Genomic DNA, 18,513 nt, shown 5'->3' with positions numbered 1-18,513 from the left:
CCCCCCCCCCCCCCCGCCCAAGAAGAGAAAGCACTAGACCCATCATAGTAGTGCCGGCAATTTGCCACACTGCTCTATGACCTTTTTAATTTTAAGGGCTGCGGGAAAGCCGACAGGTGCAAAGGAGCACGTGGTTCGGACAGAGACATCCCATGGGGGAGGATCTGTTAATGGAGATTCTCTATTTCCTAGTAAGGAGGAGAAAATGGAAGATGATAAAATATGGGTAGGATCTGATGAGAAACAGACAAATGAAAGAGTTCCATTCAATTACATCATGTAATGGCAGACAAAATGCTAAAAAGTGACAAGTTTTTAAAGTATTTATATACAAATGCAAGAAGTCTAAATAATAAGATGGGTGAACTATAGTGTCTTGTATTAAATGAGGATATTGATATAATAGGCATCACAGAAACGTGGTGGAATGAGGATAATCAATGGGACACCGTAGTACCAGGGTATAAAATATAGCAGAAGGACAGAACAGGTCGTGTTGGTGGGGGAGTGGCACTATATGTGAAAGAAAGCATAGAATCAAATGAAGTAAAAACCTTAAATGAACCAAACTGTACCATAGAATCTCTGGATAGTAATTCCCTGCTCAAATAATAAGAATATGGCAGTAGGGCTATATTACCGACCACCTGACCAGGATGGTGATAGTGACTGTGAAATGCTCAGTGAGATTAGAGAGGCTATAAAAACAAAAAAACTCAATAATAAGGGGGATTTCAACTATCCCTGTATTGACTGGGTACATGTCACCTCAGGACGGGATGCAGAGATAAAGTGTCTTGACACCTTAAATGACTGCTTCTTGGAGCAGCTAGTCCTGGAACCCACAAGAGGAGAGGCAATTCTTGATTTAGTCCTAAGTGGAGCACAGGATCTGTCACTATTACCAAGCAGTCGAGATATATTCACCTCTTGGACCAGATCCTGTGCTGCACTTAGGACTAAATCAAGGGAAACCCCACAGCAGCAGGGAAACCCCACAGCAGCACAACACTGTAGCATTTAATTTCAGAAAGGGGGACTACACAAAAATGAGCAAGTTAGTTAAACAGAAATTAAAAGGTACACTGCCAAAAGTGAAATCCTTGCAAGCTTCATGGAAACTTTTTAAAGACACCATAATAGAGGCTCAACTTAAATATACACCCCAAATTAAAAAACATAGTAAGAGAATCAAAAAAGTGCCCCCGTGGCTAAACAACAAAGTAAAAGAAGCAGTGAAAGATGAAAAAGGCATCCTTTAAAAAGTGGAAGTTAAAATTCTAGTGAGGAAAATAGAAAGGAGCATAAACTCTGGCAAATGAAGTGTAAAAATATTCAGATTTTCAGAAAGCCTTTGACAAGGTCCCTCACCAAAGGCTCTTAAGCCAAATAAGCTGTTTTGTGATTTTATCATGGGAAGGTCCTCTCATGGATTGGTAAGTGGTTAAAAGATAGGAAACAAAGGGTAAAAATAAATGGTCAGTTTTCAGAGTGGATAGCGGTAAATAGTGGTGTCCCCCAGGGGTCTGTACTGGGACCAGTCCTATTCAACATATTCTTAAATGTTCTGGGAAAAGGGGTAAACAAGGTGGCAAAATTTGCAGATGAGACAAAACTACTCAAAATAGTTAAGTCCCAAGGAGACTGCAAAGAGCTACAAAAGGATCTCACAAAACTGGGTGACTGAGCAACAAAATGGCAGTTGGAATACAGTGTTGATAAATGCAAAGTACTGCACATTGGAAAACATAATCCCAACTATACATATAAAATGATGGGGTCTAAATTAGCTGTTACCATTCAAGAAAGAGATCTTGGAGTCATTGTGGATAGTTCTCTGAAAACATCCATTCAATATGCAGCGGCAGTCAAAAAAGTGAACAGAATCTTGGGAATCATTAGGAAAGGGATAGATAATAAAACAGAAAATATCATATTGCCTGTATATAAATCCATGGTATGCCCATTTCTTGAATACTGCGTGCAGATGTGGTTGCCCCATCTCAAAAAAGATATATTGGAATTGGAGAAGTTTCAGAAAAGGGCAACAAAAATGATTAGGGGTATGGAACTGCTGCCATATGAGGAGAGATTAATAAGACTGGGACTTTTCAGCTTGGAAAAGAGACGACATGGGGAGGTAGTGGGGGGGATATGATAGAGGTCTATAAAATCATGACTGGTGTGCAGAAAGTAAATAAGGAAGTATTATTTACTCCTTCTCGTAACACAAGAATGAGGGGTCAGCAAATGATATTAATAGGCAGCAAATTTAAAATGAACAAAAGGAGGTATTTTTTCACACAATGCACAGTCAACCTGTGGAACTCCTTGTCAGAGGATGTTGTGAAGGCCAAGACTATAACAGGGTTCAAAAAAGAACTAGATAGAATATCAGGGTTGGAAGGGACCGCAGGAGATCATCTAGTCCAACCCCCTGCTCAGAGCAGGGCCAATCCCAGATTTTTGCCCCAATCCCTGAATGGCCCCGTCAAGGATTGAACTCCCAATCCTGGGTTTAGCAGGCCAATGCTCAAACCACTGAGCTATCATGGAGGATAGGTCTGTCAAGGGCTATTAGCCAGGATGGGCAGGGATGGTGTCCCTAGCCTCTGTTTGCCAGAAGCTGGGAGTGGGCGACAAGGGATGGATCACTTGATGATTACCTGTTCTGTTCATTCCCTCTGGGGCACCTGGCACTGGCCACTGTTGGAAGACCGGATACTGGGCTAGACGGACCTTAGGTCTGACCCAGTATGGCCATTCTTATATCATAGCACACTATTACTGAAAAATTGCTTGCTTTTTCATTTTAACCATATAATTATAAAATAAATCAATTGGCATATAAATATTGTGTTTATATTTCAGTGTGCAGTATAAACAAGTCATTGTCTTTATGAAATTTTAGTTTGTACTGACTTTGCCAGTGTTTTTTATCTAACCGGTTGTAAAACTAGACAAATATATACATATGTTGATGTATTCCTAGGAAGACCTCTGTATACCCCCATAACTGTTTCAAAGATCCAAAAATTGATATTTATGTTTGAAGAAAATAGTAGTCCCAACAAATTCAAAACTTTTTAATGTATTAATGATTTATAATTAAAAGAAGCATTAAAAATTATATCAATTTTCAGTTGATAAAAGAAGAACTTAGCATCATTTAAGCTCTGCCTACATGAAACAATTTCTATAACACTTTTATATTTGTATTTATATTTTACATGCATCTGGAAGATAGATTTATATATGAAAATAACATAATACATGTCATATATGTTAAAAAATGTACCAGCTCCTGGCAGCTGTGCTAGAAACTATGGGAAAAGGGTCACAATGCACAGGTAAAGCAGCGGTGGGAAGGATTGCTGCGTATGGAGGCACTGCACTGTTCTACATAACTAAGGCTGCTTAATGCGCACACACTCAACAGTTGCAGTTACAAACAATTCCAACAACACTTAGTTGTGTCACTTGCTTCTGAAATGGTGCATGTCTCTGCGGTAGATGAGCCTCTCGTATTGATACGTGCCACAATCAAGAAAGGATGAAGAGTAGTCATCCTTACGAACAAATCTAACGCAGTTCTTAAGGTGGTATTCAGTGCATGGGTATTACAGTAATGAGTACGCTAGAAATACATATGGCTGCTTTAATGTCATAATGTCTGACTGGTAATGAGTCTGAAAAAAAATAGTAATCCCATTTGCCAGCCAGGGATCACCAAAGATCTGGTTGCGTCACTCCTGTTCCTCTTCTCTTCCCCCCTCCCCCCCCCTGTTCCCCCTCAAAGAGGGGTTGGTATAGCTGCTATGTTGGGTCTGTGCCAGCTGATGGCTCTCTGCCCCACACCAGGGTAATCCTCAATTGGAAAGATCTGGCTGCTTTACAGTCCAAAGGGGCCATATTCTGGAGTGGTGCCCTATGTCTTTTCAGCTGTGGGAACTGAAATAAGTCTCTGCAACTTGGACTCCAGTTTAATGGGCAACGCAATTTCACTGACTTAATCCATCACAGTTATAATCTTAGGCCAAAAAAGTACAGTACAAATTAGCTTCATCTAAACATTGTCCATGTTTCATTGAAATGATTGTTTTTAACATTGTTAAACTAGTATCTGTGCCATTTTTCTAGAATTCTTATTATGCTGCAAAAACAAATGACATCTTTACTCACAGACCATTTGGAGGACACCTGGAAAATCCAAGACCCTTCAGAAGACCCTTTAAGGTATTGTTTGACTCTTGCCAAGTGTATGTGTTGCATAAGGTTTCATTTCAGGCTGTGGTGTTGTGATTTAGGCATGTTGCACTAAACAGACATGTTAGTGGTGAGATTTTCAAAAATGGTCAGCATTGGCTGAACTTTGTTCCCATTGAAATAATGGGGGCTTGCCTTGACTTCAGTAGGAATGTTTGAAAATTCCACTCCTTTCCCTTCCCCTGCCCCCAAGCCCTCCTGTAACAGCTGGAGTGCTATCATATTTTGAAAGACTAAGTTACTAGAATTTGGACTCTCCCAGGTAGGTAAGAGAGCTGACTTTCTCAGGGTGTAATTTTAAATAACATTAAGGGAGAGGGCAAACAGAATGGCAAAACAGTAAGGTTGAAAGGAGAGTTGGGCAAGGAAGGAGGGAGTGGCAAGATCATGGGGCTAGTGTTGGACAATAGAAGAGGAAAAAAACCCTTAAAAATCAATTTTAGAATCAAAATTGCAGAAAAAATGGGAGATTACTAAAACATCTGGCCAATAAATAGACTTGGAAAGACATTAGGGTTTTTAATCAGTAAATGTTGGTAAACATTGATTTCACCATACACACAAAAACCAACAAAAATATTTCTATCCATAATAGACATTCACAGATAGGCAAAGTAAGAGAAATACTGCTTCAGAATTTGATTTAAGGATACTTACTTTGTATTTTTTTGACATGTGAAGTTGACAATTTTGTGTTTCAACAGTTATAAAGCTTTAACTTTTTGAATCACCATCTACTGTCATTAAATAACTATTGCCTGACCCTCTCCATAACTTCCCACAACTGTGAAAATTTAAATAGATAATTGGGGGGGGAAAAAGCTTAAACATTACTATCAGTCAAAATTTATTTTAAAAAAACAGAAATCAAATTCTGTCAAATCTGCCTATGAGGAAACACCTTATATGAATATATTCACTCCTAACTTCATTATTTTTTTGAATACTGTTCCACTAATTTTTTTTTTTAAATTAAGCGTGGTGGAATGTTGTAGTTGTCATAACACTACATGAGAGATTCAGAGTATTTTCCACGTTTAAGAGAAAACATCATCTTTTTTAGTTGCACTTCTACTGCATTTTGTTTGCATTTTTCATGTAAAATTGCCTTAAATCTATATGATGACTCCCAAACAGTAATCTTTTTATGTTTTTATATTTTCTCATTATTCTATCGGATAAGTATTGCTTTTAGGTTTTGTTTACAGGAACTAGGGTGGCCAGACAGCAAGTGTGAAAAATCGGGACAGGGAATGGGGTTTAATAGGTGCCTATATAAGAAAAAGCCCCCAAAATTGGGGCTGTCCTTATAAAATCAGGACATCTGGTCACCCTAACAGAAACCCCAAGATGTAAGAGAGTCAGCAAAATCACCCGATTCTGGGGTACTGCATTGGCTTCCCAATGTGTCTTGACTGTAAAAGGCACCCTAGGGTCAAAGTCAATTAAATGTAAAACAAAGATTACTTGTTATCTCTTCCTTCCTGTTGTGAGTGGCATGCTGTGCGTGGGCCCAATTAGGTCCATTCATAATGGGAAAACGCTGATCAAATCTGGGTCAACCTCTTCTAGTTTTTCATTTAAAAGTGGCCTTGGTATAAGGCAATTAGGTCACTGACTCATGGTCCAGAATATCCCTTTTCTCCATGAGCCACGTGAATGGTGGAGAGATGTGACCACTGTTAATCCACCTCTTCCACAGAACACATTTCAGATAAGCCACCGAATAATGCTTGATATTTTACAAGGTTGCTGCAAGGATTTTTTTTCTTTTTTAAAACTTGTGTAAGGTAGGTAGGCATTATCCTCATTTTACAGATAGGGAAATTGAGGCAGAATTATTATGACCAAGTATATACGGGTAGTTGGCATCAAAGCCTAAATTCAAATTTCAGACTTCCTGATTCTTAACTATACTTAAAACAATGGAACCATTAGATAGAAATGACTTTCAGGCTCTCCCATCCTGGCTAGTGATGTCTTGCTCTGTAGCCTATTATTAAATGCACTTAGCCAACCAGTCCCACCAGATTAAAAGAAAAACAAACTTTCCTCAAGATAAAGTTCATAGTGTTATAAAATTAGTCTTTTTTTAGGTATTACTTTAGTTTACAGGTTAAAGTCATCTTACACTAAAATTACATTACATAGAATATTATTTTGGGATCCTTTGGTGTACACCTTACCATAATGGCACCTGTGTCACCACCTCCCGTCTATTACTAGCACAGGGGAAGTAGATGGTTCTGTTATACCAGGCTGATCCCTGCCTGCCATATCAACCCTTTGGTCTGTTGGCACTTGATGTAACTTAAAGCAGCCTGAAGTCTGGCTTAATTCATGTCAACTTGGAATTCTGTGTAGGATTGGGGGAACGTAAAGGTGAGCTTTAAGCCACTGTTGCATTCATGCACGCAACTTGTGCTGTCCACCCCTGTGCTGCAGCCAATAATATCTTCCCTTGTCCTTCAGTATAACTACGGGTAAACAGCATATGCAGCAGCACTATGTTTTGGTATGGGAAAAATGATATTGATTTATTGACTTAAAATTCCTAATCTAAAATTTCATCAACTTGTTTTTTGTATTGAATTTTCTCTTGTATTGCATATAATTTTTTTCTTATGTTGTTGAAGGTGGATTGCATTCAATATACCTGAGATGGTAGTTTGACTGCTTTCTAATGTTAATATATCTTTATTAACCAAAAGACTTAGGCAAATCTCTTTTCCCTTATGTATGAAACAAGTTCTGTTGAGTCACTAAACAGAAGTGTTTTGTTCAGAATACTTCAAAATTGGTTGTCTGTGGTGTGTGTTAACTTCTATATGAAAAGAGTAACACACTCTAGAGGAGCAGTTTTATAAAGGGATACCCAAAATTTTTAGGTTTAAAAAGCTCTTCCTTTGACTTAGTGATTCACAATGCACCCAAGGGATGAGGGCAATCAGTAAACCCACTTGGTATGTTTATCATTTAAATAAAATCATTATCCTGGAATTCTGATGATTTCATTAACTATTCATGTTCTACAGTCATGGTTGTATGGTGGGATAGCTTAGATGTTTATATTATTTGGTATATAGTCTCTGCTTTTAAAAATAAAATATTTTGAAAAGCAATGTTACTTCATTTTTGAAGTGATGGTTTCAGAAACAAACAATATTAGCAATCTTTGTAAAGTAGTTTTACATTGATTATTAAATGAAATTTAGAACCTTAGATTGTTTCATGTTTCAAACTGAAACATCTTAAGATTTTCCAAATAACTTGGAGCAGTGGAGTAATTTTGTAGCAGAATCTGTTTAAATTGCATAAATTTGTCTTTGAAGAGTGTTAGTAATTTGGAGTAAGCTACACTTTGGTTTTGTGGAATTTGATACTGAACATAGTGGTAGGTAGGATCTAAACACATTACTATCCATTTTTGGTATTTCTAATGTGTCTACCATCACAGTGCCTTGTTGCCAAATATATAATTAAGCTTCTGGTTAGGTTTATCTACAATTGACTATATTCTTCATCAGTGTTGTCTTTTTGGTTTTTTTTTCTCCACTTTTGTGTGGATCAAATGATTGCCTTAGTTCAGACGTAGAACCTATGACAGCAGCAGCTCCACTCCCATTCCTTCCTCTTACTCTGTCTATCCGTTATTTGCTTATTTCCATAGAGAGAGACATGCAGGGGCATAGCCTTGGAACCATCTTCCTAACCACTCCTGCTAGGATGAAGACCAGAAGGTGTGGAAGGAGAGGGAAGCTCAGTAGCTTTCTCCCAAGCTGGAAACAGTAGTGATGGCTGTTGGAAAGCCTTGGGGCCTCCTCTCATGGTAGGAGGCAGATGCCTCCTGGTGGAAGAACTCCCCTGCTCAATGCAAGATGCCTGTCAATTGGGGCACAGGCTGCCCATTCACATAGTTTAGGGGGAATCTTGGTTTTTACCTTGCCAAGGTTCACGGGCTTAATTTAGAATTTTAAAAACATTTCAGTTTCCCCTATTGTGACAATATATTTGCATAAAGGATGGTATTGTATTTATTGTATCCTGAGAACAGTCAGGTTTGGACTTATTCTGATCTCCTGTGAGAAGTTGAGCATTTGGCAGCTATCTGCCATGAATCCTGTGCCTCCAACTCCAATAAGCTTCACCATGGTCGCTGACGTGTTCATCTTTCCTGGTAAATGCAGCTTTCTCAGTATATCATGGATGGATACAGGGTCTTTGAAATAGAAAAAGGCTTCTAGGAATTTGTATAAATGAGCTCCTCCCTTGTGCAAGCCTTTTTTAGCTGCACATTGCAAGTTTACTGAAAAACTGGTACAAAATATATTGCGTATGTGAAGCACGTGATTTTTTCCCCCCAACTCTGTCAGATTGATACGGAATGTTACCAGAACACTCAAAAGCACTTTTCAGTGAGGGCTATTTTCATGACAAATTTCAGCTTTCTTCTTCTAGCAGTTAAAGTTGTTCATGAAAAGTTACAAGACTTTTACATGGGGAAGGTTTCTGCTCTCCCTCTTGCATTCTCCTTGTATTCAAAAGCAGATTTAACAATTTTTTATTAAAACTCCTTAAAAAAAAAATCACCTTCTGTCAAGACCAAGTTTGAAAACTTCAAACAAAATGTTCAAAAACAATCTGAGAAACTATAATAAATGAGGTTGGAATTTTTTATATTATTCTTATACTGCACCCTTTTGTGTGGCATCTGAGTGCCTGTGAATGGAAAACATAACACAAACTTAATTATAGTGGACACTGCTGCTCCCACTACATATGTTGTCTGTCCACTCTAGTATTTATAGTGCCATTGACTTTCTATTTCTGTTTCTCTGTGGCCTTCTCCCTCAGTTCTACTTCAAGTGAGTTTACAGTAGCCCAATATAGAGGTGAAGGAAGCATAGCTCTGTGGCTAGGTGTTCTTCCTATGGTTTTAAAGACTGAAGTGATTCCAGGTAAATTTGATATTTTACATTCAACATATGAACCAGAGACAGCTCTTGGATGCAATCCTGGGTCCTTTAAAGTCAGTGGGTTGCCATTGAGTTAATCAGGCCAGGATTTTACTCTTGAAGTTTACTTATTAGAACAGCTGTTTATATAGAGAGATGCTCACACACACCCCAAAAAGGAGCTTGTCTCTCCCCTTCCACCTCATTTGTTGCCCACATTATACAACCTCTTCAGTGCTCATAATTTTGATATCAAAACCTGTTCTATGCAGATAACTTGAGCTACTTTGGACTGTTGCCCAGTATGTGCGACACTGCAGTTCTGTGATATGAACAGTGAGTACGGGTCTGGGAAGTATTTAATAGGAGGCAAAGAAGAGGCATATGCATTTATAAATGAATAATACTTCAGTACTGTAAGTTTTTGTGTGTGTATAATTGTGTAATTGTAACTTTAAAAGAGTTGAATACAATAAAATACAAAAGGCCTTTTTGACCAGAGTTCCGAAATTCGATCATTTTGTCCATTTTTTCTTTTTTTCCCCTCTACAGAACAACTTTACAGATGGTCGATTGCAACACAGTTATAAATCAGGCTTAGTACAGAAGGGTTTATATATTCAGGCTAAGTACCAGCGGCTACGTTCTGCTGGTGTAAGGGGATTTACCACTTATAAATTCAGAGAAGGAGTTTTGAGGAAAGAAAAGGTGAGTTGGATTAAAATTAATTTTCTCTAAACTTTTTTTTGATATATAAAATGTGAGTATCCACTCCTATTTCAGAATCCACTTGGAGTTGTTTGTCTAGCTTGTATGGATATTCTTTGGAGTACTAAAATGACATTCTTCCCCTCCTCCCCCTAATCCAAAAAACTTGGTAACTGAGGGCAGGTCTACGTTATGGGGGTAAGTCGACCTAAGTTACGCAACTCCAGCTACGTGAATGACGTAGCTGGAGTCTACATATCTCTTAGGTCAACTTATTGCAGTGTCTACACCACGGTGGGTCGATGGGAGAAACTCTCCTGTCGACTTACCTTATGCTTCTCGTTCTGGTGGAGTACTGGAGTTGATGGGACAGCGATCTTTGATCGATTTTAGCGGGTCTTCATTAGACCCGCTAAATCGACCCCCCAGTGGAGTGATCACTGCAGCATCGATTCACAGTAAGTGTAGACATACCCTGAGACTTTTGGTTAGCTGTAGGTCAGCTATGGCCTCTGACATTGCCTCTCTTTTGAAATCTCAGTTTGGGCAATCCTTTCTGCAGCTCAACTAAGCTAATTTTCCATCTGTAAGTGGGAAGCTGGTCGAAGACTGTTTTGTGTGTCCTTTCAAACAATTGGTTAACTAAATTCTATTGTATGAATATGTGCTCTTTTTCAGTACATTACCTAAGGATCCAAGCCAAATATTCACCTTATAAACCATCTAATTCATACATGTTGGAGTGCTATATTTACAAGCAGCGTACAGAACAATGCATGTTCACGTTTACATCCTTAGTTGCACTGAGATCTATTACAGGCAATCCTTGTGCATAAAAGGCAGACTGAACCCCCCCCTCAATGCTAGAAACTGGGACTGGATGATGGGGTGAATCACTCAAGAAATTGCCCTGTTCTGTTCACTACCTCCGATGCATCTGGCACCAGCCACTGTTGGAAGACAGGGTACTGGGCTAGATGGACCATTGGTCTGACCCAGTATGGCCATTCTTATGTTCTTAAATTGGGTATCTAAAATATTTTCCTGTTTGTATATAAGCTTGCTTAATTGTGCAACTTCTGTTTTTAAAATACTCAAATGAGTGGTAGCACTCTGCAAAGTCGTGCTACAGCAGTAGTAATTCATGAAGAATTTTTGGGGTACCCTGAACTGGTAGGATCTCCCATCAGTATTAGTGTAACATTGACAGGGCACAGTTTAACACAGTTAGGAGTATCCATGTTGTAATAACTTCGTAGGGTGCACAGGACAACACTGTTATAGCACCTGATGGAGTATCATGTTACAGTTTATAGAATCATGTCAGGAGTCATGAATAGTGTAAGGCTCAGTAACAAATAGGGTACCTCAATATTAGTATAGCATCATAAACCCCCTATTTGAATTGTCTCAGCATAATCTAAAATGTATCTTCCTTTCTTGTTTTATAACCATGGGGTCTAATCCATATTACAAATTGTTAAACATGCCGGACAGATGTTTTTGGCATGGTTAGACTAGTGATGTAGATAAAGTCTGAGAACACTGCAAAGGCCGTATACTACTACTCTTGAGGGAACAGGGCGTGCTTCTCACATCACTAAACAATGACAGTCCTGACCATTCCTTTCTAAGACCTCTGATAAATACCCATGCTTGCTAGATGGAAAAAGAAAATGACTGAAAGATCAATTTTCAGAATACAGAATCATTCGGAATTATAAACTTGTATTATAATACAAATGTACAATTTCTTCACTATAATCAGCAAACAGATGTCACTGCCACGTAAATTTCCTATTGCTATTTTATAATTCGATGCTAGAAATTCTTGTTTAAAATTCATTAAAATAATCTTAAAATCTGGCTGCCAAAGATTACAGCATGAATTGTTGATCAGTATAATTAGGCTTTTTTAAATATTAATTTTATAACAAATGAAGAAATCTAATACCTCCCAGTTACAGTAAAATAAATCCTGTATTAATATGTATAATGTGGCCTTTTTTCCTGTGTGCAACTAGCAGTTTAGAAAGCCTCATCATGGCAACGTGTTCTTACGTTTCAGTAATTCATGTATTTCTACCCACATAGTAAACTTGTTAAATAGTTGATATTTGTTAAAATGGGTTACAATTGGTATGATTTATATGGATTTTTTTTAAAAGTGCTAATCTATCGTGTTTCTTGCTGAAAGTTGATTTTTTTAAAAAGAATTGAATGTCCCCACTTAAATTATACTTTGATGTTCAAAGTAAACAATTTTAAGTTTTTTAATCTAAACTATTTTTCCAAAAGCTTCTACCTGAAACAAATTCTCAGTCACATTTTATAATAAATGACTTTAATAAACAAACAGTTTGTTTTCAAGTCTAGCAAGTCAAGAAGTTACTTAAAAGATAAGCATATTAGAGATTGTTATAAACATGTATGAACCCTTTATAAACTATAATTGTGCTATTCCGTGTCAGCCAAAACTCATCTTAAATATTAATCTACACATTCAAAACTATAAAATGACTGTTTATTCACCATATTAGTCAAAGTATTTTCAGTACATAGTGTGTTAACAAACTTTGATTTGCTAGAATAGGTACTTTGCAGGTTTTAAGAGTGCTCCTTTCTAATTAGTGTATTAAAACTGCTGCTTTTGCATGACCCATGTGCCTTCTAAGGGGTAAACTGCAAACTCCCTGCCTGCACTGGTGTGCAGTTATTCACACAAGTAGTCCAACTGATATTAATGGTGCTGCTTGAGTAACTTCTCATCAATATGATGAAGGGGTTCACAACACAGTTGCCAACTTTCACATGGTAAATAAGCATCCCGACTTTCACAGTAAGACAAAAATCAAGCTAATCCCATTTCAAAACAAGGCCAAAACAAGCCAATCCCTAAGAACCCCAACACTCTATGTGACTAGATCCCCCCGGCGTGCAGTCTGGGACTGTGGTGGGCCCGCTGTGCACCCCTCCCCCCCCCTTGCCCCTGCTTGCCGGGAGCCAATAAAAAAAAAGAAGCTACAAGCCAAAAACTAGCCAACAGTCAACTCTCACAAGCCAATTAAGCCAAAAACAAGCCCAATTTCTGTTTGTTTGTTTTTTCGTGGGTTTGGCATGTCTGGTTCACAACCTAGCTATGAGTGAATAAAAGAACAGATTTAAGTGTTTGTACTCTAATGTACTAGTATTTTTTCTGGTCCCAAAGTTTGACCGTTTAGTATATATTTACGTTATTTGGCCAGAATTTTCAAACTTGGTAAGCACTTAAAGGTAAATAAATAAGTTCCCTGCTTTTCAGAGATGCGGAGCTTCTGCTGACTTTGGAAAAGTTGGCATACATTGTATGATTTACTTTAGCCTTGCAAAATTGACATGAAAATGTACCAGTCCAGGCACAATTCATACTCACCTACTCTTTGCTATGATACTAAATGACTAAAAAATCCTACAGTATTACCTGTTTAAAATATTTTGTCCTTGGCAAGTAAAATTTTGCAAAGCTGATTACTTATTCTTTATAGCAGCGTGGCTGCTTTAGTAAGAAGTCTTGTGCGTTATTGCATACCATATAGTGAAAATTAAAATAATAAAAATATGAGCCAATAGAGGCTGTTGTGACCTAGAAGTAACGATTTTTTCCTCTTAATAGGAACAGTCAGGCATTGCCACAGAAACCTGAACTGTGATAAGTGGAGACATACAATAACACGGCAAGGGAGCATCGGTTTGTTTTTTGACAACTTTGTCAGGAATTAAAATGGGAGAAATGAACTAACACTGTAACTGTCTCGATAAAATAACTATTTTTCAGTAGTGGCATGCTGCAGAACTTTTTTACAGTTTTAATAATTGCTTTTAAATTACAGTATTCAATTGAAAAGTTTAGTATGGTACCTTTGGTTCTTTTTGCAAACAAGTCCCAAAAAAGAAAAATTGAAGGGAGTCTTATTTATTGAATACTTTTTCTCTAAGCATGATTTTATGAATAGAACTTGAGTTGTTATAACCAGAGGTTTATATGTTGAAAAGTTTATTGCTTACATAATAAAAAAAAAAGGGGGGGAAAAAAGTGCCTGAATTGTTTAGTGATAGCATATTAGCTCAGGACTTTCCAAACAATGACTTCTTAGGTTGTGCAATAGAGTTTACAGCTCTTTTGAGTCATTTCCCTAGAACAATCTTTTGTATTTATTTTTGCTTTATATTTAGTTGGATTTTTGACTTAAATATATATATAAATTTGTAAATAAATTGTTAGAAAAGTTGTAACAATTTCCAACATTTGCTAAAAATGTGTAATAATGGGTAGGTATGTCATCTATTACATAGCAGTATCTTATAACTGCACTGAGATGCTTGGGTTAGTTAGAGGACTGGTTGACCTGTATGCAGAAATATTCTGGCTCATCACTTTTTTCCATATATATCATTTCTTAATTAAGCAACACATTGTCTTACCTTCTGCTACAAGTGACTGACTTGATTCTAAAAGTGGGCTTAAAGATATGTAAAAAACTAGATAAGAGGAGCATATTCTCTAACAAAGCTGTTTATAACTGAAACTATTTAAGGCAAAAAGCTTGTAATTTTTTTATTAAAATCCCAATCATTCTCCATAGTTTACCACTCCTCAATATCATTATGCTTTATGCAAAAATCAAGCAGGCTGATGTACATAATATAATGCTCAGGCCTAAAGCAATACTGTATTGTGTTCATTTCCCATTTATAGTTTGAGCCTTAATGTAGATATGATGGGGTTGTTTGTGTTAAAGATTTGTTTCAGACTTCTTAATACAAGTACACTAAAGGTGTATATAACAAGTAACTTTTCCAGGGAAAACTTTCTAATTAATTTTAAGAAGAAAGTTATTGTCATCCAATCTTGTGCATTTTAGTAATCTCCAACGTTATAGTAGCCATAAAAGTACACATTAGAATCTCATTTATGGAATGTATTCAGAAAACTGGCACATTCAATAGGCATGTGAAAATACAAAGGAAAACACTCAATTTTTGGGAAGATCAAGCTATAAACAATATATACTGCATGATTTTTCCAGAGTACCTTTAATAATAGGAGTATTTGACTTATTGAAACTCCTAAGCCGTGGTTCAAGGGACTATAAAATTTTAATACACTGAAATCTGCCTAAAAACTTTGACATACGCTTTGGTACACAGTTTAGTCCTCATGTAGGATAATGTGCAGTACTCATTAGTATAACTGTGATTCAACAACAGACAGACATGTCGACTTCTGTGAATGTTTCCAAAAGCTAAGTACAGGACTTAGGTGGTAATGTACATACACTGCTCCGTTGTTCAAAAATTAAACTAGTTTCTTCAGGAACTTACGGTGTGCATAAGCCAAACAGAAAGTTGTGTTAGAAGAAAGGTTTTCTTTTTCAAACCAATACAGCTAACAATTTACAGGTAGCAGTAAATATTTTAAATATTAGACTGCATAAAGTGACCCTGTCCAAATCTAGGCCCAATTTATGCTCAAACTGTCCAACAGGCATGCTGCTTCTTAATGTGGAAAAATACCTTTAAACAAATGTACACACAATAGAATGTAGACTGTTGAAGCTACATTGCTTTATGGGGCAATACAGTGTTGTACTATTTCTGAAACATTTTCATTGTTTTCACAAAAGACCTGCAGAAGAATTACATTTTGAGCCAAGTAGGAAAAAATGGTTACATGAGACAACTCCTCCATATCTGATAAGGGAATTTTATACCATTGTGTGGGAGTATACAATATTGGTGTAGTCAGATATCAAAGTTAATACATTTTATGCAAAAATTCCAACATTAGAAGTATGAATGACTTCCCCAACTGACTAGTATGTTTTGCTGATTCTACCTATGACACTGGGTAGTTTTAATTTCTTCTGTACTTCAGTTATATCTTGTTCTGTGCACGGTTTTAAAAGACTGATGACCATTGATGGTAACACATTGCAAATGGCACATATTTTAGACTGTAGCCATTGTAATTTTATAAACTTTTCTAACGGGGGGGGGTCGGGGGTCAAACACTACTCATTCAGTCATTTGTACTTTAACATGCTTTTCTTAAGAGCTCACCACTTGAACAAATTATTTTTTACTAATAATTTAGCAATGCTAATTCAAGATTCCTCAACTGCATTAATTTAATAAATTGGGTGTATAGATATTTTAGCTTACAGGAATTTACTTGAATTCTAGGTCTTTTTAAAACAGCCTGAGTTACTACTACATGCTGTTATCCAGTGTGATAGCTACATTGAAGAGCATCTGCTGTCCTGCTAATTGGGGGAATGTTGCAGAGATGACTCCCTTCACATTGTGCAAAGACTTCATTACATATTGTGTGATAGCGTATCTTGATACACAAATGTACACACACACAATTGGCTCACTTAGCACTGCACACTTTACTGATTTCTGTGTTAGACGAATACTATACAGTGATGTACCTGTGAGAATAATAGACTGAAATACCAAAAGGCAGCCCAGAAATAGAGGAAGGTGGAAGGAGGAAGTTAGTGAGAGTTATAAGAAAAATGAATCATAAAATTATTATGTGCCTTTCTGTAATGTACTGCATTAAGGAAAATAACCTCTTGCTGTACAAAAACAAAATGTCATTTTCAAAATCAGTTTGATGGAAATGTGGGCAGGAGACATTTGTGGATTACAATAGCCACTTTGTTTCACTATGCAAGTAATTCTCAGCCTCCATATTGTACCTTAACTAAAAGGAGGCATAGGTATGTCCTTTTATTGGCAAAGCCAATTGACACTACTATTGTGAAGTGTTAGCTGTTGAATATGTAATTATGTCTGACAGCCATTCTTTTTAGTTTTTTTTAAATTTGTGTAGATCTTTGTTAAATTTCTTTCAATCATCTTGAAATGACTGTACTAGAATGATGCTTGTCAGATTCCCAATATCATTTTATAAATTGAAATGTTTAAATTATTCTTTACCGCTATCCAAAAATGCAATGGTTTAATACGATCAAAGTTCCATTTTTAAGTGTGTAATTGCTTTGACATATACATCTGACATTGCATGGCTAGAACCCTAATTTAATCTTTCGGGATCTTTTTGCTTTGATGGTCAGACTCCTAAAGTTAAGAAAATTGTGGGAGTTACTGGAAAACTAGAGAGCTAACACACTAGTAGAGCTCAGCCTTACCCTCTTCGGTTTGCTTAATTTTTAACAACTTTTTCAAAATTCAACAATTTACCTTATGTAAAGGACTTGGTTACAGCCAGGTTTTGAGACAAGAAGACTACCTCAATGCAAATGACTGATTTATTTGGGGATTCACGTGAAGGCCTAGTCTGGACACTAACTGACTATACCTAGGTGCCATCCTCTCTTCCACGGCATCTGGATGAAACAGACATTCAGCTTCCTGTGTCTGAGCTTAGAATTGCACACATAATCAAAAGGTTGAAGGTCTATGAAACTTGATAGAAAAGGAAGGCTTTTCAAAACTGGCTTTTCAGTCCATGGAAAAATGCATCTCCATCTTGACTCAGACATGATGGACAGAGTGAGAGGGGCTTCAGTGAAGTGATTAAGATACTGGTGGTAAGTGATAAGGAGGACTTGAAAAATACACTTGGCTTTTCAGTATTCACCTAAGAGGACGGACAGAGCATACAATCGTTACTAAACTTTGCTTTACCTGCTGGAAGAATCTGCTTTCCCAAGGCCTCTGTTTAAACTGCTATTCATGCCACCCTTGCCAAGTTGTCTATATTTCTTGGTTAAAGGGAAAATCTTAAAAGTTTTACACCTCCTAGTGCAGCAAAAATCTGAAAAAACTTAGTGCCTAGATATATGCACAGATCTCTTGCCTATGACATGACTTTATTCCACTGGTGCAGGTTAGGAAGATACTTGGTGCTTCAGCATCCCTGCAAAGAAAAGTACCATAAATATAATTTAAAAATAGCAACTGCAAGAACTATGAATGCTTACCTACAACCCTCTAACTCTTCATTAGACTTCCAGGAGTCAGTTAAATGTTGACCACTGTCCTATCTCAGTCTTGGCTAAGAGAAAATTTCAGTGATAAGGAGTTGACATAACTACTCTTATAACAAAGTCCTTAGCCTGTTTCTTGAGTAAATACTTAGGCATGTGATTTAGCACAGCCTTGTGCCTCCCTACTTTCTTCATATACTTTTCCCCCACACACACTATACTAGTTGTTGCTCTGAATCTTGTCTGAGTCATTTAAATCTCATAGTCTTGAAATGTTGGTGTAATATTCTGTAAATAATTTAGTTGCTAATCTTATTTTGTGACTGGTTTCTTTTTCTTGTGACTGTTTTTATTCTAGTTAATGGGGTTGGCGAAGGGCCCTCCCAGTGAGTTGCTGATTAAGTAAACAGTCCTTGGAACAACAAAAGCTTCTTTCCTTTGTTTAGATATTATCAAGTTTTCCATTCAGCAGGGATGTGGCTAGCTGTGCATTGTTATGAAATACATTTAAAGTAGAACCCATCTGTACTGCAGTTCCTCTCCATTAAACCTTTTACAATGTGTTTTTTTAAGTTTAACATGAT

General features: G+C 37.0%; 1 protein-coding gene across 2 annotated transcripts in view; it reads left to right on the top strand.

Annotated features, from left to right (window-relative positions):
- The window catches only part of LOC112105112 (BCLAF1 and THRAP3 family member 3), a 71,882-nt gene extending 57,538 nt beyond the window's left edge, over nt 1-14,344 (top strand). The window contains exons 10-12 of one of the 2 annotated variants that reach the window (XM_024197772.2): nt 4,141-4,236; nt 9,774-9,929; nt 13,582-14,344. In XM_024197772.2, the coding sequence (XP_024053540.2) occupies nt 4,141-4,236; nt 9,774-9,929; nt 13,582-13,611 (282 nt within the window). In that variant the 3' untranslated portion in view covers nt 13,612-14,344. Of the gene's footprint in view, nt 1-4,140; nt 4,237-7,936; nt 9,711-9,773; nt 9,930-13,581 lie in introns of those variants that run through there. The other variant, XM_024197774.2, reaches the window with a different exon arrangement.
- The last annotated feature ends 4,169 nt before the right edge of the window (nt 14,345-18,513 follow it).

This window comes from Terrapene carolina, unplaced genomic scaffold (genome assembly GCF_002925995.2).
Source record: "Terrapene carolina triunguis isolate 2854851 unplaced genomic scaffold, T_m_triunguis-2.0 Scaffold22, whole genome shotgun sequence".
In the NCBI taxonomy this organism is placed as follows: Eukaryota; Metazoa; Chordata; order Testudines; family Emydidae; genus Terrapene; species Terrapene triunguis.
The sequence above is the reverse complement of the archived record's forward strand: the minus strand, read 5'-3'. Positions and strand labels throughout refer to the sequence as shown.